Below are 22,850 nucleotides of genomic sequence, written 5' to 3'. Positions count from 1 at the left end.
GTTTATACAGAATCACTTCCTCCGTTCCTGCATAGCCAACCAAGCATAATGCTCCCTTCATACCGCAGGGGCTCATTACAGAGCCAACAACCCCTGATTTGTGGTCATGGTCCATGGTCCAGAGACCCGGAATCAGAGCGGGTCCAATCGCAGAGACCCGGAATCAGAGCAGGTGCAATCGCAGAGACACCTAATCAATCAGAGCAGGTCCAATCGCAGGGACCCCTAATCAGAGCAGGTCCAATCGCAGAGACCAATGATCAGAGCAGGTCCAATCGCAGAGACCCCTGATCAGAGCAGGTCCAATCGCAGAGACCCCTGATCAGAGCAGGTCCAATCGCAGAGACCCCTGATCAGAGCAGGTCCCCTACGACACGTTGAATCCCAACCACACAGGAAGTAGTGTCAGCTCATCCACGACTGCATAGAACAGTAAATATGCGTAACCGACGTACAACTCCCAGAGAATCTTTTCACCGGTCCAGAAATCTGGGAAATATCTTGGGTCGGTATTGTTATTCGTGTGTGCGTCCTGGGCTGACGGAGCGGTGTAATCTCCCTGGCAAACTCCTATTTCCAGGTTCCCCGCAGGTCCTGTGGAAGGGAACCGTGTAACGGTGTGTAATAAGGTTGTCCATCTGTCGGCGTCTGCTGTCCGCCTCTCCGTGGGGAGACTCCCCGTTTCGGGCCGGTACGAGTCTCTCCAATTAAAAACAGGTAACGTCGGACTCCCCCCGTCTCGGCCAGACTACCAGATGGTCAGAACGGCGGAGTGAGCTTTTTTTTTTCCTTCTCCCACTCCCTGCTGCGCCTTCAGTGGGAAAATCAGTTGCCTGTGTTGGGTTCTCAGAAGTGGTATTCAGTCCGTTGGTGGTCTGGGCATTGTGAACGGGAGGGAGAATGCAGCCAAGACAATGACCCAGGACACGGCTATTCTGGTCTGAATGGTTACTGGAGAAGATGTTCACTCTGACACTCTGAACACTTCTGCCACCATTTCTGATCCATTCTTTTAAACACACACACACACAAAAAAACCAGCAAAAGTTTCCCAGTGTTCACTGTTTTTGCACTGAATTGAACGCTAAAGGCAAGTAACCATTTCTGGTCACTGTTTAAAGTTCCTCTCTGGCTTCGAGAGCTTTTGTCTACATTCTTGAACGCACGCACGCACACACGCACGCGCCACGACACCATCCTACCCGGTGTAGCGAAGTGGAGCTTTGTAATTGTCCCCAAGAGGTTAAACATCTTCAACTGTTCCTTCAAACTGTTAAACTGCAAAAGATTAATGCAAGCTCCGTAAACGAGTGAACAGCTCATAATGAATGAATACACTAAACAGAGAGCTAGATATTTCACCAGGTATTCAAAGAGGCATTTTCTCAAACCACCAGATATGTTGATGAGAGAAAGCACAGTGGACGGCAGCTGGAGCAGATGTGAAGACGCGAGATGCAATACAGTATGTGAATCTGATATGAACAAGGTCAGTTTTACTAGACTTGGACCTCTGCCAAAGCATTAGAAAATCAACTGGAAATGTTTCTCCTGGGTCAGTTATTCGTATGTGGGCCAACGTTTCCAAAAGCCCTTTATTTGAAGGTACACATATCAAGCAGTTTGACGGTGGCCGACACTCACGTGCGTTGCGTTGTGACGGTCTCAATGGAGGCTACTCTTGGGTCTTCACCATGCCCATTTCCTGACCTTGGCAGACATCTCCGACTTCATGCCAAGCCAGGTATAAATCTGTCGATGTTTAAGAAGTTCAAAGTGGTTTAAAAAGTATCCTTGATGTACTTGTTACGGGAGAGCAGGCTCACGGGTATTACAATGACCTCTGAACTTTCCTAGCATAAGATGGCTCCTAAGGGACTTCTGAGCCTTTTATTAAGCACTGATGTACCAATGTTTCCCATATCATCACAGGTCGGGTACAAGCTAACTGCAAAATTCCACCACGTTCAAATGTCATCTTCATTTTTCAATCAGCAATGCTCTTTGTTCCAGTAAAATCAGACAGGCACATCTACTGAGAAACATATCTGCCAATAACCCATTTATTTAACACGACTGGGGGATTTCCACAGCTATCCATCCAACTGCTTGAGCTGGCTTTCACTTTTCCTGTGCCAGTGAAAATGGTGACAGAAACTGATAGTGTTGGTTGGTTTAACCGAATAAGAGTGCTTTACAGAGATAAAACAACTGCCAATACATAATGCATGCACAAATGATCACAAAATCAATTTAGAACATTAGAACATATCAGATTTTTTTATTTAATTATTTATTGTAGTATATTAATCATAACAACTCATACTCTAATGTGAATCATGTTTCAAAACGGTAATTGGGGAATATGGAACATAACATTAATGTGTTCACTTTCAGTACAGTACAATTATCTACTCAGGGGCCAAATTGATGTGCGCAGACTAAACATCCTCGGAAGCGACCGATTGGATGGAGTCTCACCCCGTCCAGAAACGTAAGCCCAGCCGCACCAGCGCTCAGCGGGCTCATTAAATCACCTCACACCTGCGTCAGGCCTTTTCATTTCGACGCGAGCGACTCAGCTACCCACTTGTTCAGGGCTCATTAACCCTGGAAGGTGTGCTTGAAAAGAGACCGAGTGGGAGAGCTTCCAGCGCCTCGGTGTGCTTTTAATAAGTGCTAAAGCTGCCTGATCGTCCGGCAGAGAGCACCGGGCAATGACTGAGAAGCTAATGGTCACTGAGAGAACGTACCACCTCCCTGTTTAAATATAGCCACAGCTCAGTGCGATCGCCTTGAGGTTCAGAATCCATGGATACCGGAATCATCAGACCGCCCCACCCCCCTCCCCCCCTCCCCACGCGGCTGCGGCCGCCGCCACACACCACAGGTCATTCTACTAGAGTTATTTGGCAGTGTGATGTGCATGGATCTCAAAATGCCACATTTGTGCAAGAATCCAATCCACTGTGTTCCTTGTAAGTACAGAATACTTCAAACACAAAAATAATATGAAAAAATGACAATAAATAGGTACTCTTTGTGATGTTGGTAGGAAAACAAGTTACAGAAATACAGATATATAGATAAGGTATTTCATAACTGTTTTTCCATATACACTTATTTGTGCATTTAAATATCCATACCTTCCTTAAATCTTATATACTTATTTTAAAATGTTTTTCTTTTAACACTTCCTCATGTAGAACTCCTTATGGTCTCCATGATACTTACAGAACTACGACTTGCATTAACATGTCAGCTAATTATAGCTGACACATCTGACCTACATGACATGTCGGACCTACATGACACGTCGGACCTGCATGACACATCTGACCTACATGACACGTCGGACCTGCATGACACATCTGACCTACATGACACGTCGGACCTGCATGACACATCTGACCTACATGACACGTCGGACCTGCATGACACGTCGGACCTACATGACACGTCGCACCTACATGACACGTCGGACCTACATGACACGTCGGACCTACATGACACGTCGGACCTACATGACACGTCGCACCTACATGACACGTCGGACCAACCCGCAGGCAACACAAAGATCCTGGGGACAGGCCTGGATTGAATAATCAATGGAGCAATATAACAAGCTTATTAGCACGACGGGCCCACAGTTCACACGCAGGAGCCCAATCTCTGTTTTTGTAAAGCCGGCTTCAGTATTTCATCTTTCGACACGTTGGGAAAGGCTGAATGCCTAATAAGTTCACATCAGAATCAACCTCAAACACAAAGAATATAATATATACTAAGCACCATATGTTGTACTGCATCATATCATATTGCTAAACTTTTTTTGCCAGTCAAAATGATCAAATAATTACAAAACCAAAAACGTCATTAATTTAATTAATAATAGTCTCAACTGGGGACTCCAGCGACAGTGAAAACTCAAAAAGACGAAAATCGAATGACTTTCTCAAGTGCTCAAAAAAGGAAGAGGAAAACCTCTGGGCCCATCCGAGACGGCAAGAAATCACTCAATTAATGCCTTCATCTAAGATCTGATCTGCCTTTCGGGAAGAACGGGACTCCAGGAGAAAGAAAAAGCCCTTTCTGGAGAACATGCAGTATTTAAGACTTCTATTATCCTGGAAGCACAGAGATCAGCAGAAAACAAAGGCAGTAGCGGCTGACTAATCACTGTTACCAAATCAAATCCATTCAAACGGCAGAAAATGAAAAAAACACCGCTAAATTATAGATATTTACTTTGCCACTCCCTTTAAAAAGTCACGCCAGGGAAGAGCCGGAGCGCCGCGGGAAAGTCCTCTTTCTCCGCGGTGCCGGATATTTTTTTTAAAAAATTTGCCTCCAAGCCACACAACCGGGTGCGAGCCCTGGGCGCACCTCCCCCGTCCAAGGCCAGACGCGCACGACCAACAGGGACAGCGTTACGGACCGCTCGGCCACCACGGATTCTGCCGTTGATGTGACACACGTACAGAACTACAGGGGAAGATAAACGTTCCCGTGGCCTGAGAGATACTGCTGACGGAAACGGGCAGTCACATGACCCCGGGGGGGTGTCACCGTGAGGTGGGCGGGGTCAACACACCCTGACCACCATGTCGTTAAAGTGCTACATCCAAGGAAAATCTGTGACTCCGCGTGCTGTGACTCCGCCTGCTGTGACTCCGCCTGCTGTGACTCCGCCTGCTGTGACTCCGCCTGCTGTGACTCCGCCTGCTGTGACTCCGCCTGCTGTGACTCCGCGTGCTGTATGCGGCGAAGTCTGAAAATAACCTTGAAAAAGGCCTCTGCTTGTTTTACAGCCAATTAAGTCTGTTCCGTAACAGATGCGAAACCTCCAGGGAAGCGGCTGAACTCGGACGAGGCGAGGTTAAACGCGATGCTCCGCTCAGACGAGGGGAGGTAAACAGCTTTCCTCAGAGCGTCATCAGGTAGGGGTGGTTGTTGAGGCCAAATTAGCCAACCAAAACAGCCGGAGAGGTCACATTCTAGTCTGGCGAAAACACAGATGCCACGACCGCACGTGTCTGTCTGTGGGAGTTTTTGACTTGTTTTTTTGTCGTCTGTTCGCGTCCACGTGTATGTTTACATCTGCTCAGCACGGTTTTCCCAAGGCCAAAAATGTGCCGGTGGTGAACCGCTATGCAGATACACTGGGCCGAAAACTGGCGCGGGAAAATGTAAACACAATGCCAGATAGCTATTAGCATAATTCCATAATGAAAAAGAACAAAAACTAAACAGTATGTGCACTTGAGCTCACCTACAACCATTGCTTGGCAATGTTACTTAAAAGTCACTCTGGATTTCACTGTGTGCTAAGCAATTCAAATGTAAATAAAACGTGTAATGTTGATCATTTTAACACTATTACATTTTTACATACGACTTACTATGAGCTACAAAAGTTAGTAGTTTGCTTACAATTTTAATCTGCCTGGAAAGTAAAGCATTGCATTACGGTATGAAACAGTCCCTGAAAACCACACAGTTTGACTGACCGATTGGTAGATGGACAGCGCATACGAGGGAACACATTCCCCAGACAGGCTACTAACTCCACTGTCTCAGGCACTCCCCTTCTGTGCCAGTTGACAAGTGTTACGCTCTTGTCAACTGCATGGGGGGGGGGCACACTCTAAAGTAAAACTTTTGGACAGATTTCCTTCCCTTCCATTCAAGATCATTCTCTGCGGCCAACGGCACGGTACACAGGGGGCCAGCTGGAGGACACGGTCGCACCGCCATATGGAAGTTCTACCGTTTTGTTGGGATGAGCGTTAAGCAGTGGCTCCTCACCCCCCGGAGTCTGAGACAGGAATCCAAACACGGTATGGTCTAAAAACCTAACACGAGTAACACAGACAGACACGGGAAAAATATAAAAGGGGGAAAAAAAAGTTTCTCGCGCGTCTCTTCTCATTGTTAGACGTTCTGCCAGGCTTTGTTTTGTCAGTTATTTTTAGTTCAATCTGTTTTTGAACTCGGTTCTGGACCCGGGGACTGTGACGGGCCCACCGGTGGCAGGTCTGTTGCGGTACCGACAGCTGTCCAAACTGTGCGTCGACTCGGCCGAGGCCGACAGTTTGGACACATTCAAGGCATCGGCGCTTCCTCAAACAGTGGCAGTGATGCAGTCACCCTGAGCCAGGAGAGAGATTGACGAGCGCGTTATTGACGGTCGCCCTCCTTGCACATCCAAGAGCTATACGCGCTGCCCCGATCCGGCTCAGCTTACATTAACTCACGTCCTTCTTTGTCGCACTCAACCACACAACTGGCACGTAGTTCGGGTTTCCACAAAACCACGACCGTGCCGGCCCCGTCGTTGCAGCCCCGATCCGAGAAACGCCTTATCCCGCAGACGCCACTTCCTCCTTACAGACGAACCAGCAGGACCGGATGGAGAACTGGAAATGGCAAATGGGAACAAGTAAAATCAGCCCACCGAGGACTGCGTTACTGAGGAACCCTTTCACTAACCACGACTGTGTGGTCGGTTGAACTACCTCGGCTGAATGTGCCGTAAGGAGTTCCGGGGGGACACTGTGACAGCCGGACGTTCCAAGGTGTGAGTGTAGCCATAACAACAGTGTGCTCACCACAAATTTGCATTATCTCCGGAGCGCCCGGTGCCACGGTTACATCTCAGAAACCGTTCAGCTCGACTCAGACGGTGCTCCATCTAACAGCAGAAACGAGCTCCGATGTCCACCTTCCCATTGTTTAGAGTATATTGAGGCACATCGCAGCGGTTGCCCTTTAAAGTGACCCCATTCATGGGTGTATTAGTGTAGCTTGTGTATCCATGGTGTGCTAGTGCGTGCACGTGTGTGCGCGTGTGTATTGGTGTTGAATTGTGTGAGGGTTGGTTTTGAATTGCGCGCGTTGGTTTTGAATTGCATGCGTTGGTTTCTAATTGCATGTGTTGGTTTATAATTGCATGTGTTGGTTTCTAATTCCGTGCGTTGGTTTTGAATTGCGTGCGTTGGTTTTGAATTGCGTGCGTTGGTTTTGAATTGCGTGCGTTGGTTTTGAATTGTGTGCGTTGGTTTTGAATTGCATGTGTTGGTTTTGAATTGCGTGTGTTGGTTTTGAACTGCGTGCGTTGGTTTTGAATTGCATGCGTTGATTTTGAACTGTGTGCGTTGGTTTTGAACTGCGTGCGTTGGTTTTGAACTGCGTGCGTTGGTTTTGAATTGCGTGCGTTGGTTTTGAACTGTGTGCGTTGGTTTTGAACTGCGTGTGTTGGTTTTGAACTGTGTTGGTTATGCATTGTGTGTTGGTTTTGAATTCCGTGTGTTGGTTCTGTATTGTTTGTTGGTTTTGCATTGTGTGTTGGTTTTGTATTGCATGTGTTGGTTCTGTATTGTTTGTTGGTTCTGAATTGCGTGTGTTGGTTCTGTATTGTTTGTTGGTTTTGAATTGCGTATGTTGGTTCTGTATTGTTGGTTGGTTCTGAATTGCGTGTGTTGGTTCTGTATTGTTTGTTGGTTTTGAATTGTGTGTGTTGGTTCTGTATTGTTTGTTGGTTCTGCATTGTGTGTTGGTTTTGAAATGCCTAGACAAAAGTGCAAATCTCTGCAGCGCTTGCGTCATAATGTACTTACCACAGCCATTTATTATTTACCAAAAAGGGGCCTTCCAGATTTCCTGGAAACAATTTATTTTCGGCACAGTCAAAGAGTGTGTCTGATTACAGAACAACGTGTCACAGAAGGCCAGAGAACCGTCTCTGCAACCAAGCCCCTGTTCTATCACGCAGCATAGAGACAAGTGGAAGGATTTCAGAAGAACAACAGAATGGAAAAGGGTTTTCTTATTAAAAAAAATCCCGGGGGGGGTGGGCGTCAATCATGAGGCAGGTAACCAAGAGTCCACGGGGGGGGGCTGGTCCGTCCGACAGCAGAAACGTCGCCAAGCGTGACCTAAGCCCATGTTCTTCCTTAAGACTGATAAGCTTCGGGATCAATATCTGAAGGCGATACCTGGTGTTAAAATTAACGGTCCTTCTGACAGATAACCTCAAACTGATGGTGGATCTAAAAATGTGTAATGCCAATGTTGACCTTTCAGGTGGGTCTCTGAAGTGTAACCAGGACCTATGCAGCACTTTAAATAACATGCATTTTCTTTCTTTTTACATCTGCCGTTGTCTCTGGGCTTCAATATTCACAGAGCTGGGCCAACAGGGTTAAAATACCCACCACTGCCTGGTCTGTACTTTTAGGCGGTAATTTACAAGGTTTAACCACAAAAATCTCTGGATTTCCTGATTATACCTTTCTAATTTCAGGACTCTTCCAACCAGTTTTACAGGAATTGACAGATTTTTACTGGTTTTTCGCAACCCTAGCCGTGCGAAAGTACGAAACGTCAGAGCTTCCTTCTTTCATCGCTTAATATATAATTTTCCCTCATCCAGGGCGGAGACCGCTCAGAACAATCAATTTCCTGAGCCCGGCTCACCACTCTTTGGCCTTAGAGAATTCCCTGGCAAAGGAGATACGCAATAGTAGTCTTCTGTGGTACTCTCACTGGTTGAACGGCCCTACCTGAAATACCAACACGGCGCTGTGCTGAGAAAACAACTCTCTAACACACTAATTGGGCTCCCAGCAGGGATTCCGGATGGTCTGGAACTTATACCGGGGATTTGGAGCTGCAGGAGAAGATAAAGGGGAGATGGAATGTGACCTTAAGCTGGTTCCACCGACGAAACCGGAATGAATCCTGGATTCACAACACTTTTCTATTTTAATCTCCGCTTCTGTTCTAGGGCTGTCCAAACGGCAACATCCCTCGGCAGGCCGATGTTTGCTGATGTTTTACAGTGTGGTAGAGAACTGCATAATGGAGTTTACTCATGGATCATTATTCTGTAATACACCATTAGCAAATCACCGTATATAATGTTGCCCTTTGGCGAAGCAAACATTACATTTACACTGGAGTCATTTAGTGGAGTGTAGAGTTTTTTTTATTTTCCCCCCATGGGATTCGAACCGACAACCCTGGATTTGCAATCACCATGCTCTACCCACTAAGCCTCACTAGGTATTAAGATATTCGCACAAACAAACTTGCTTTTCAGTTGACCGTTCCTTAGTGCCTTTCTGAGGAGTAGCATTGATAATCTGTCCCCTAATCAGATATCAATAACCCCCATTCCAAACGTTTACCAACTAATTCAACAACTTGGCAAATTAATCCACACCAAATCACTTGACCATATTGCCCAAACACAGTAATCTAGTTTCCCACATCCCTCAACAACACTACACAAGCATCATAGGAGCGGACAGACTAGTGGTTAGAGGACTCGGCCAGAAACTAAAAGATTGCAGGTTTAAATCCATGAGATGTGGTAAAAAAAAAAACTTTTGGAGCCCTTAGGCAAGGCTCTGGATGGGATCGCCTGCTAAGTGACTAGCATAACAGCATCGGTTCCTCCATTCGTCTCAGAGGCCCTGCATAACCTCGGGTACAAATGAATTTCTGAATCCAGGTCACTGCTACTTCCTTCTTCCTGGCTTATGTAACAATTATGTCAAAATCCTTATAAATAGAAACACAAAGTTTAAATGGATTACACGTAAACATTCGGGAGGAGAAGGGAAAAGAGAAGCCAGAGGAGGGGATGCTAAAACAACCATGTACAGAAAATGGCAATGGTTGCTGGTTCAAATCCCAAAGTCGCAAAGCTAAAGAAAAATAAAAACTTTGCTGCTTTGCCCCCTGGAGCAGGGTATTTAACCTCTGGAAAACCATTGTATACATCTCAGCTAATGCTCTGCTTAAGTGACAGATGAGGGTCTTAACCTGTCTCAGTGGTGGCTAATTGGCTAGCGCCCTACATTCCCGTCAGGGGGATAGACCCTGGACCATTAATCACCTGGAGGGAGACGAGAGGGAGGACGGCGGGAGGAGTTGGGTTTTTGGGGCTTGTCAGGCGTCCTGCTAGGAACGATCTAGTCAAAAATGTTGTCAGTGGACTGGGGTGGGCACAGGTTTGAAGGTCCTCCGAGTTCACGACATATGAAGGTCCTTTAAATTCACGGCATATAATGGTCCTTTGAATATGTGGCGTAAAAAGGTCCTTAACAAACTGGACATGTTCACAGCATAAGTCACAAGTCCAGCCTGACTCCTCATGGGCGTTGTGTTCTTATGGTGGTTGTGGCCGTGCTGTTGCTAGGCGACATTCTCGGACTGACGCTAAAGAGACAGTGAAACCCGGGGCACCAGGGCCTTCAAGTAGCCTCTCATAAACTGGCCTGTTGGTAATCAGTGTGGCCCGATGACAAAAGACATTCATGTTCCCCCTGACTGTCTCCCCGCACACCGTCGTCCACACCCGTCGTCCACACCCGTCGTTCACACCCGTCGTCCACACCCGTCGTCCACACCCGTCGTCCACACCGTCGCCCCGCAGGTCCCGTGAAAAAACAAGGCCAAGTTTCCGTGGATTTGCATATCCCCGAATAAATTATATTGCATTTGCGCGATAAGCGTCGCTGATGCCGGCGTTTTTCCTTCTTCTCCCACTGCATTCGTGCACGCAGCGCTGCATTAGCCCTGATCAGGAGGGAGCACAGCAAGAGGAGGAAAACTCCTCAGAATTCATGTTTTCGGGGGTAAAGCGTGCCGGGCCCCTAGTGGGCCGTGGCCCGCCGACGGGGGCTGATGGGTAATTCAGAGCTGATAAGGATGCATGCGCATCTCTGTCACCAAGGACAAGAATGGCAGCAGAGAGAGAGAGAGAGAGTGAGAATAAGAGGAGGGGAAAGCAATAAAGGAGATAGAAGAGAATGCGTGAACAATAGGGAGGGCGATTATAGAAGGAGGACTACAGGACGAGGAGGAGGAGTGATATGAGGGTGGGAAGGGCAATCGGAGGAGGGGGAGGAGAAGAAGAGGAAGTGGCAAGACAGTGGAGTAGATAATATGAAGAGGAAGGAGGCGTGGATGAGTAGTGTGGATGAGAGATACCGAAAGGAGTGGGAGGAGTGGATGATCGATCCCTCCATCCTTCTACCCTTCCACCCATCCACCCTCCACCCCTCATCCTTCTACCCTCCATCCCTCATCCTTCTACCCCTCCACCCATCCATCCCTCATCCCTCCACCCTCCAACCCTCATCCTTCTACCCCTCCACCCATCCATCCCTCATCCCTCCACCCTCCAACCCTCATCCTTCTACCCCTCCACCCATCCATCCCTCCACCCCTCATCCTTCTACTCCTCATCCTTCTACCCCTCATCCTTCTACACCTCCACCCTCCACCCCTCCTTTTGCCTTGCTCCACAGGAGACTTGGGGCTGCCGGTATTTTGGCTCTGAAGAGGAGAACCGGTGCAGGGCAGGGGTATGAATATTCCAAATGACTAATGTTGCACATGCCTATTTTTGACATAGCAGGCTCCTGCAGGGAAATAAAACACTTCTTATGCAGCAGAACCATCTGTTATATGTTGCTGGTGTTTCAGAGCACAGGGGTTTGGCAAGCAAACACACACACACACACACACATCAGTAACACACACACACTCCACTGGGAACAGGCATGGTAGACAGGCACTAAACTCCTATACAAATTGTGCGTTCCCTTTTAATTCAGTGCGGTTGTCAGATGTGCTGTAAATCTGTGGAGAGGTTGACAGGGAATACACACATTTTTACGGCGCCCATAAATACAGCTGGCGTCTCACCGGGGAGGAATGGGCAGCGGAGATATACACACTGAGGGAAAGACAAGTAAATTACATACACACACACACACACGCACACACACACGCTCACCAGATCACCTTGAAAACACAACACGGGCCAACCTTTGTTTTCAGCCGAAGTGGGGATGTAATTTAGCAATGAGTTGTAATAACCGAGTGTGTTCACTGTGGCGAACGATAAATATTGAATTCTTGAACCGGTGTGACCATGTGGATACATAATGCCGATTGTGGTTTCACTGAAAACGTCTCCAATGTCACGAGCCGACCCTCTACTTGTGAAGCAATAGTGAGGGCTTTGGGGTGTTAGGCCAGCGTTCGCCCAGCGTTCGTGGGCAGCAGCTCTTGCAGTGAAGCAAAAGCTAAATGATAGCTATTTGTTTATAAGATTTTATTTTATTTTTTATCAAACAAAAACATAAATAAAACCTTTTTATTTAGTTTCCATTTTCCTCTAAGACTAGCTCATATGTAATGTTAATCAATATAATATTGTTAGAAATTAAGAAATCGCCATGAACTTGTCATGTATTCCACAGGTAGATCACATTACCACCATTCCAAGCTGTCCTCGTTTGATTATACTGTCTCGTGTAAATGCAGAAACAGCCATGTCCTAACTCTGCGAAAACATCACTAAGAATAGTAAAGAACAGGGCCACATCATATGAACAGCAAAGAAATCCAAGGTCTTAAGAAGTTATTGGCAAAAATATACACCGCATATTGCTGTGCCTTTTGTTCCAATACCAAAAGGTTGATGTGCAGAGGGAAAGATCTGAGCAAAGCCAGAAAGGGGACAGACAGAAGGAGAAAGCCAGGAGGAGAGATGAGAGGACACGTAATGCGACAGCCCTCCAAATACGGGTCAACTACCTGAATCAAAGGCAGAGCATGAGGACCTTCAAGACCTACCACACATCTTAAGGAGTCACTTTGAAAACCGCACAAAACTTTTCCTGTTGTTTTTACACACACTTACAGTCAGAACTGTAAAAACAAAAAAACAGTATGTTACTGTTGCTTTCGACATCTAAAAGTGTCAGTGTAATATGTTTAAAACCCAGATGTATTTATTTCAAGATAGTCCCAGGTGGCCAAAATAATAAACCCATGGGAAAACCTTTGCTCCACTAAGCCAAGCCTATCACACTTTGGCGTGGCTATTAGTGACAGAGACATGGCTGTAAAATGTCTGAACTTTTTGATCATGTGGCTCTCACCAAGGGAGGTCCCGGCCACAATAACTATCTGACAATATCTCATTCTGTGTTATCGTGAGGCTTATTTTCACCCAGAACTGAAACTGAAATTATTGTAATTTTCCCAGAAGTTCTGTTTGAGGGATTCCAGATTTCCTCCTCATGCCCTTCTATTTGTGCAAGAAGGCAATGGGTGGAAGAGATTTCAAGATTTGTTTCTTAGCTGCAACTCAGCTCAGAAAATACCATATCTTACAACACGCCATTTCTCACACTCAGAGCGTGTACTTCGGTGCCAGATAACTGAGTGGTGTAATTTTTTGGGACTGTAACACAAAATAACACAGCCACAAAGACAAGACATGATATAACAAAATATTATACAGATTAATTAATATGATATGAAAAAAAGAAAAGGATGTGCTTTTTGCAGGGATTATAATTTTTATACTCTCAAAGACATTAGGGAAACTTCTAATATGATTTACGTACCACTCCTTTCTTTTTTTGTAATCTCCAACAGAAATCTAAATATTGTCTGAACATAAATCTCTCCTGCACAACACCAAATTATGTCATGATAATCTACTCTATTGAGTTCATTCAGCATGTTACTGTTCATTACAGTCATTTCCATTTAAAGCAACAGAAGGTTTTGACAGTGTAGGTGCGTTTAGCTATGTTACAACAAGATAAATTAATCACATTGGAGATAAACTACACATAATCCCTTTCAATTACACACCTGAAATTATCGAGTGCTTTTCAATAGGAAAATGTGAACATTTTGCGGCATCCCTTGTCCACCGCCAGCTTTAACATCCAAGAAACTCTTAGTACCAAAACCAGGTCAGGAGCTGTCTGAACAGATAAACACCTGGCAGTATCGCCTGGCCTGGATTCTGACAGGATATATATCTGGTGGCAAAGGGAAACCGACATCTAATTTCTGCCTACATTCTACCAAATCTATATCTTTGGAACAAGCACCTACCCAATGCATTTATAGATTATTAATACACACACACACAGCACTAGATCAGAGGAGCGTGATGGCAGAGTTTTACGTGGAGGATGGAGGGTTTAGGCGATGCTGGTGGTGACGGTGTTGCATAACGACTTACCGCTCACGGCTGCCTTGAGAACGGGTTCTCCCTTGACGAGCCGGCCCGGCACACGTCCTCTGATCTACAGGCATGTAACGGAGACAGAAAGAAACGACAAGGTCAAAGAGGCACGCTACGCCTGCTGAAAGGAACTCTGGGACCTCCTGCAGTGATACAGGAAGAGGGTGTGTGAGACAGGGGGTTCGGAGGGGTTTAAGACGTTGTCTCTGCGTTTCACAAACGTTCCCCAATGCCGGGACACCATTGGAGAGACTGTGTGTGGTGGCAATGGGATTTCATGTAACATGTCTGCAGCAAGTGTTTGATTAGCAAAATGTGTCAAATAAAAATCCGACCTTGACTTTGGCGGTCTTTAAGATCTTCCAAGACCAGGGAAGGAAAGTTAAACATTAGTCTCTCTGTCTCTCTCTCTCTCTCTCTCTATATATATATATATATATATACACTCACCTAAAGGATTATTAGGAACACCATACTAATACTGTGTTTGACCCCCTTTCGCCTTCAGAACTGCCTTATATCTACGTGGCATTGATTCAACAAGGTGCTGAAAGCATTCTTTAGAAATGTTGGCCCATATTGATAGGATAGCATCTTGCAGTTGATGGAGATTTGTGGGATGCACATCCAGGGTACAAAGCTCCCGTTCCACCACATCCCAAAGATGCTCTATTGGGTTGAGATCTGGTGACTGTGGGGGCCATTTCAGTACAGTGAACTCATTGTCATGTTCAAGAAACCAATTTGAAATGATTCGAGCTTTGTGACATGGTGCATTATCCTGCTGGAAGTAGCCATCAGAGCATGGGTACATGGTGGTCATAAAGGGATGGACATGGTCAGAAACAATGCTCAGGTAGGCTGTGGCATTTAAACGATGCCCAATTGGCACTAAGGGGCCTAAAGTGTGCTAAGAAAACATCCCCCACACCATTACACCACCACCACCAGCCTGCACAGTGGTAACAAGGCATGATGGATCCATGTTCTCATTCTGTTTAGACCAAATTCTGACTCTACCATCTGAATGTCTCAACAGAAATCGAGACTCCTCAGACCAGGCAACATTCTTCCAGTCTTCAACTGTCCAATTTTGGTGAGCTCGTGCAAAATGTACCCTCTTTTTCCTATTTGTAGTGGAGATGAGTGGTACCTGGTGGGGTCTTCTGCTGTTGTAGCCCATCCGCCTCAAGGTTGTGCATGTTGTGGCTTCACAAATACTTTGCTGCATACCTTTGTTGTAACGAGTGGTTATTTCAGTCAAAGTTGCTTTTCTATCAGCTTGAATCAGTCGGCCCATTCTCCTCTGACCTCTAGCATCAACAAGGCATTTTCGCCCACAGGACTGCCGCATACTGTATGTTTTTCCATTTTCACACCATTCTTTGTAAACCCTAGAAATGGTTGTGCGTGAAAATCCCAGTAACTGAGCAGATTGTGAAATACTAAGCCCGGCACGCCTGGCACCAACAACCATGCCACGCTCAAAATTGATTAAATCACCTTTCTTTCCCATTCTGACATTCAGTTTGGAGTTCAGGAGATTGTCTTGACCAGGACCACACCCCTAAATGCATTGAAGCAACTGCCATGTGATTGGTTGATTAGATAATTGCATTAATGGGAAATTGAACAGGTGTTCCTAATAATCCTTTAGGTGAGTGTATATATATATATATATATATATATATATATATGAAGTGTACTGAAATACAGTATATGGCATAAAGATATTGACATACTTATCTCTGGTTTGAAATGTACATAAGGTCACCGTGATGCATTGTGTATATACTGTACTGCAGATGTATTTTTATTGACACTTATGGGCATTCCCAGACGAAGAAAATAAATCTGTAGCAATAAATATGTACAGTTCAAAGCATTCATATTTTGTGGAGCACCAGTGATGTGAAATTACATTAATTACAACAGACATCAACACCAGGGATGATGGGATATTGGTCTGGTTTGACACAAACACACTTTTGTGTCCCTGTGACTCACTCAACTCACTGTTTTTAGCAACAGATATTGGCAGAGGGATTGCGGGTCACTTTCTAAGAGGAGACTGATCTCGCTGACATCAGTTGTCATGGGAACGAGGGGAATACAAAAAGCTAAAGTGACACGATGTTGAACAGGAAGAAAGAATGATGACATTGTTTTTCCTTCACTGGATACATCGGGGTCATAAGAAGGAATGAGCTAATTACAAAGGACATATGAGCTACTACTTCAAAATGGCACTGCCCTAAGCCCAAAGACTCCATAATGGGATCACTATAGAGATGGTGTCTCTATCCATCTCTACGGCTTCACTGCTAGGACGTACAACAGGGATCTGGGGGGTATTTGTCTCTATCCATTTCCATGGCTTCACCGCTAGGACATACAACAGGGATCTGGGGGTATTTGTCCGCCCAGAGACTGCCAGGCCCCAGCAAATGAAAAAGGAACATAAAACTGGTAGACATTAATTAATCGACAAGCAGATATTACCCGGTTTATTATCATCAAACAGACTTCGTTTTGTTCCCTACCCACAGCGCTGACTTGGGGGATTTATCTTATAAATACAGCCCTAATCAAAATAAATGGCTAAAGGCTCAGTGGGAGTTGGGGGCTACGCACATTTACATCAGAGGAACTGTTTAAACAGCCGTCTTTGTGCACTGAGGTCCAAACGGACGGAGAGTCACAACTTATGTAACATCCCCCCCAACGTCTTGGGGATCTTTCCTCGTCTTCTTTGTTTCTATCTAGCAGAGATGCATCTCTGACAGACAACTGTCGGTGACCTGGGCTGCAAGCGAGACGCCACACTGAGTTCCCGTCTCAGTACCGGGCTTCTGAGTGTCCAGCGGTCCTGTTCACACAACACCTAGACGCCAACAACAAGCTGTATGGAGGAAGCCTCTCGTTAAGACATTAACATCAACGCCTGCGGTGGGATGGGAGGATAAAGAGGGCTGGTTATGTGACGCTGTGGGACTGCTTTGCTTCCAAAGGCTCTGGGAACCGTGTCACTCTGGACCGCTGTCCTGTACGATTCAAAGCATCCCTGGGAATCCATATAAAAATGGCTCAACGACCACCGAATCCAGCCAATGCAATGGCTATCTGAGTCCTGTGACCACTGAGAACACGTTTGGGCTGAGCTGAACGGCAGAGTCCACAAGTGAGAACCAATTGAGTTATTTATAACAGTTGTTTGATCCATTTTTAGCTGTCAAGTTACAAGGTGTCATGAAACAGGAAGGGATTTTCAAAATTAACGTTGAGTGTTACTACACGCCATTGGGTGTTTATTGCTAAACCAACTGAGCGTTCATTACTGGACCGATACAGCACGCCGTTCTCGGGTACCTGTCTCGACCCAACAGTGCCACCGTTTCCAACCAGTGGCAAAAAAATCCCAGAAGGCTTCTGGAACAAGCGTGGAGAGATACAACCACTACTGCGAAAGATGAACACAAATGTTATTCGTTCACTGTTTCCATAAAGGCATTACATAATCACTGAGCATCAAAGCAGTGTGCCTTTCACGACGAGTTAGTGTGAAATAGTGCCACTGGTTTTGTGTCTGCTGAACAACACTCAACAGTATTGTCATCTTCCAATGGGCAAGCCACTGGCCGAATGGACCCGGGACTGCTATAACACGCCAGGTGTCATTTAAATAAATACAGATGCTTCAAGAATGGTTAACATGACTAGAAATGATAGACAAGTTGACTAAAGCGCAGACAGACAGATCTACGGGACCCTAGCAGAAACCATCAGTGTTCAAGTTTTATATGACATTTTGACTGACATGTAGATGTGCTGTTGTTGCTAGGTGGAGGTATGTTCTCACTGTGCCTTGAAATGCAAACCATTCCGAAATTCTGACGTTAAACACTGGTCCCTTTATTTTTGTAAACACCCTATACTCGACAGTATGAGCGAATTCAAACAATGGCTGCTCGTCTGTCTGAAAAAAGCATTAAAAACATAAGGTCCATAAACCAAACCCTGCCAAACAATTTTGACTCTCAAACTCCCAGCAAAATAACCAGGACACTTCGCTCAAGCCGCTTAAACAAAGGTGAATAGAAGTGCGTCTCGATTCTGTTGAGGAAGTCACCCATTAACTGACCACTTTTTAATAATCAAAGTGTGGTTTAGTACGTTCAAAGTGTGGTTTACTAACGCAGCACTCTGTGTTCATGTCCTGCGACTGAAGAACATGTCCAGTCCGTGAATCCGTCCGCGTTGTGATCGTTGCGAGGTTGGCGGGCAACGCGGGGCGCAGCGTTCAGAACACGCTATGTCACGACGATGCACTTATACTATTGTTACGAAGTCCAAATGAAAATCGATAAATATTAACACCACCCAGCCCTAACGTGCGGTACACTGCCGTTCCTCCGTGAAATTTGAATGTCTGCGAGGAAATGAGGCCGACCCTCCACTAACAGAGAAGGCGAACATCGCTGCGAACACTCAAGGAATCTGAAATTGAGAGGATGGCTTTCGCGCGTTAGCATGAAGTCAGTAGAGACAGGATACCAGAGGCTCTAAGCTGGTACTCCTGCCTTGCTTATAATGTGCTTCCTCACAGGATAGAGATGAAGTAGAGCAGTCATTCTGGACAAAAATAAATGCAAGATATGGGGAATTATTTATGGCTAATTCTCTGGGAAACTGCCTGAAAAAGACGAAGCATTAAGCTTCATACCTTTTCTGCCACCGTGTGCCAATGACAGGGTGGATGGCCAATACTAGTTAACATGTGTGCTAGGGGGAGGCACTAAGCTGTTTATTATATGTGAGGGGGGAGGGACTATACTGTTTAATATATGTGTGGGGGGAGGGACTATACAGTTCAACGTGTGTAAGGGGAGGGACAACACTGATCAATGTGTGAAAGGGGGAGGGACAATGGCTGATGTTTGCAATGGCTGTGTAAAGGAAACTCTTGACCCATAGACAATTTTCTGGGTAAGGAACCTTCTAACAAAGTGGTAAAAAAAATGTAAGCAACAGAGGATATGAAGATGGGGACACAGATTAATGGACAAATAGCAAGTTCCAAAGAAAGGTCCAATAGCTGTCGTGAAACATAAAAAGTATTATTTTTATGTTCACGCTCATAACGGAAAAGGGAAGCAGAAGGAGCGGTATGGAGAGAGGGAGTGTGGGAGGACAGACGAACAGAAAGCTGTCTCCCTGAGGAAGCTGGCGAATCTGCCTGTTCGGCAGTTATCGCGTGCCACTCTCTCTGCTCGACGGAGTGAAACTGAGGCAATGTACCCTATGAAAAATTCACCTAAGTTGTAGAAGAAGAAGAAAAAAAAGTAGGGAGGGAGGGAACACGGACAAAAGCCTGAGAGGGTTACCAGAATGCGCCCCGTGTCGGGTCTGTTTTGCCTGTCCTACGAGAGGGGCGAAGAGGGGAGCTACAGGAGTCCATTAAATGTTCACACAAACGCATCGCCGCTGGAGTTTAACACCAAAACACCCGACTACCCTTCCTCTAAGATATACACCTCACCCTCTCGCTTCCTTCACCCCCAATTAGTTTCTCCTTTAGTAAGAGGAGGTTTCCAGCTCCGTGATGGGATGGCTGTACACATGCTTTTGGGTCCGCAATCCTATCCAATGCTAAAATGACACCAAAGCCCCCGGTGAAGAACTTTGACTATACACGGGAAAACATTTTAGTAGAGAACCGTTCACGTTACTTTGTGTTGCATTCTTTGAAATTGATATTTGGCATAATAAATGAATAAAACATAAAACACTAAATCTAAGCCTTCTTTGGCCCTGCTCCATCTGATCTGACTATTTAAATCTACCTTTGCGAAATCACGTAGTTGACTGATCTTACTCTAACATTTTCACGGTTGTAGAGTGATATTTCCGGTGCGGAAATATCTAGATGTTTTTTGGCATGCCGCACTGGGCCACTGAACAAATTCTCCACACTGTTAGGAAAAGGAGACCACTTCACTATGGATTTATGCATAGTATAACTGTCCCATAAAGGAGATCCAGGCTGAGCTCTGGAACTGGGAGTTGGGTGGGCGGGAAGAAGATTCCCAGTCATGGCACCAATTACGCAACTGAGCCAGGGCACCTCCCGACAAATGTTGGAGACGCTGCCACCCACCTCCCCCTGCCCCCTAATGCCATGCTGTACCATTTCAATAAGGGGAACTAGGCCTGCCGAGGGTTTAACAGAAAAAAGGTGGGGAGGGGGGGGGTTAATTAACTTTAATTGGGCCTCATGAGTCTTAGCGAGTCACTGAGAGTACTGGCCTTTTTACAGCGGCGAGTCACTGAGAGTACTGGCCTTTTTACAGCGGCGAGTCACTGAGAGTACTGGCCTTTTTACAACGGCGAGTCACTGAGAGTACTGGCCTTTTACAGCAGCGAGTCACTGGGAGTACTGGCCTTTTTACAGCGGCAAGTCACTGAGAGTACTGGCCTTTTTACAGCGGCGAGTCACTGAGAGTACTGGCCTTTTTACAGCGGCGAGTCACTGAGAGTACTGCCCTTTTACAGCGGCGAGGCACTGAGAGTACTGGCCTTTTATAGCGGCGAGTCACTGAGAGTCTTTTTACAGCGGCGAGTCACTGAGAGCATTGGCCTTTTACAGCGGCGAGGCACTGAGAGTACTGGCCTTTTACAGCGGCGAGTCACAGAGTACTGGCCTTTTTACAGCGGCGAGGCACTGAGAGTACTGGCCTTTTACAGCAGCGAGGCACTGAGAGTACTGGCCTTTTACAGCGGCGAGTCACTGAGAGTACTGGCCTTTTACAGCGGCGAGTCACTGAGAGTACTGGCCTTTTACAGCGGCGAGTCGCTGCTGATGCGTTTGCGGCGGTGGGAGGCGTTGCCCATTTCAAGCTACTCGGAGTGGGGAGGCGTGGTTAGCCGGGTGCCAAACGATAGCCGCTTCGGCGCCACGCAATTAGAGAAGAAAGACCGGCAGTCCCTTTCTATCAGCATGAAAAGGTCACTTCTGTCAACCTTATTATCACAATGCCGTCTTGTCGGGACTGTTTATTCACACGGAAGATGAAGGAGAGGGAGGCGTAAGGGTGGGCAGCGACGGGGGCGTTATAAATATTAGATATCAAACTGTATAAATATATCTGGACGTGACGAAGGTGACTCACGACACACACTCCCAACCCCGACACTCCCCAGTTAGGAAACACTCATGGAAGACCTGCCTAACTCCAAGAAAATTATTTTTCTAGTCATGTACATATGTTTTTTTTTGGTTTTAGTAGAAATATATTTACTTAAAGGATTGAATAAGTCGTTGTGCCACCAATTAAAAAACGAGCCACGGCTCAAAATAAGATCTAACACTTTCTCGTCTTTACAAACAATAATAACACACTATATGCATGTGTGTTTTGCCAAAATCTTCCATGGACTTCTCCTGTTCTCAGTAACCAACTGCCCTTTTTAAAAGATAACCAGCTTCCTCCACAGATCAGTTTGCACGACCGCTGACCCGAAATAGGAACAGTGCCACCTCCAGCAGTGGCCACACCCTGTAATTACATTTATGCATACAAAAAAAAGCCAACCAAAGCAGATAAAAAAATCCCATAATTGGACACCACCGTTGAATGGGGGGGATGTATAGCAAAAGGAAACAAAACCATCAAAAAGATGGGCTGATCTGTGTGTGGGCATTGGATGATTGAAGTTGAAACTTATTAAATGAACTACAGACATGGTACCAGGGAACAATGGAAAGTTAGATTGGTTGTTTCCATTTTGTTCTCTGCAGTTAGTTAAGGTGGCACATGTGGGGAAACTAGAAGTGCACGAAAAAAGAATAAAAAAAAAAAGGTAAAAGGTATGAAAAATGGGATGTTTAATACAGGTGCTGGGTTAATAAAAAATCTAAGCAAGAGAAAGATAGAAATAACGCAAGAAATGTCATAAGATCATTTCTATTTACATTGGCTAAGCTGATCTGCACAAACAAAAACAAGTCTGAACACTCAAGGAAAACCCAACGATCAGAGGCAATTCACAGAAAACATTGTTTCCCTTTGAAGTGCTGTATGTGAACTGTAAACGGAACATTAAGTTGTACTGTAGGCACTCAATTATAGTTACATAAATGCTGCAATAACACGTCAGTAGAACAGAAATGATGCAAAACCACTGTTTGTGCTCAGAGAATCCCATCGGCTGTGTTTTCAGACTCCCTGCACGTACCCAGAAACCAGCCTCCCCCCTCTCATTAGGACAGTTGTTCAGTAACGGTTATGCAAATCTCAAAACACGTAAAGCTGCATATTCAAAAAGGTGTTTGTAAATAAAAGGGCGTGGGATGATTTTATTCTGGCATTTCCACGGGATAAAACCGTCTCGGGATGCACAACAATCTAATCTGTATCGAATGCTTTGTTTTTTGTTTTTGTTTTTGTCTGCTGAAATGACTCGCTCCTTATCAGTCCAGAGGGCATTTGAGCAGACTTTCTCAGTGGCTTAGTGAAGAGACTCAATCACAACGAGGAGCGATAGGCCTCGCTCTGGACTCCCTCCTCCCACTCTCCCACACTCATCTTTTATCTGGCTGAGAGGAAATGAAAGGATGGTATCGGGCGCAGCGACGCCTCGACTCCGGGAGGCCTCGTGCGGCGTGTGCCGCGGCGCCCGTTCTTTGGGGAACTCGTCCCTCATATGAAAACAGGGGCAACGCTACGAAGTCGAAGAACAACGGGAGGTTTTTGCTGCGTGTTTTCAAATTGCTCGTGCA

At 45.8% G+C, this 22,850-nt stretch overlaps 1 protein-coding gene across 3 annotated transcripts in view; it reads right to left on the bottom strand.

Annotated features, from left to right (window-relative positions):
* LOC105020787 (glucosidase 2 subunit beta) overlaps nucleotides 1-22,850 on the bottom strand; it is a 110,817-nt gene that overhangs the window by 47,281 nt on the left and 40,686 nt on the right. For all 3 annotated transcript variants that reach the window (XM_034290713.1, XM_034290714.1, XM_034290712.1), the window contains one exon: nucleotides 14,069-14,132. In XM_034290713.1, coding sequence (XP_034146604.1) covers nucleotides 14,069-14,132 — 64 coding nt within the window. The remainder of the gene's footprint in view (nucleotides 1-14,068; nucleotides 14,133-22,850) is intronic.

The sequence above is a fragment of the Esox lucius genome, chromosome 24 (genome assembly GCF_011004845.1).
Source record: "Esox lucius isolate fEsoLuc1 chromosome 24, fEsoLuc1.pri, whole genome shotgun sequence".
In the NCBI taxonomy this organism is placed as follows: domain Eukaryota; kingdom Metazoa; phylum Chordata; class Actinopteri; order Esociformes; family Esocidae; genus Esox; species Esox lucius.
The sequence above is the reverse complement of the archived record's forward strand: the minus strand, read 5'-3'. Positions and strand labels throughout refer to the sequence as shown.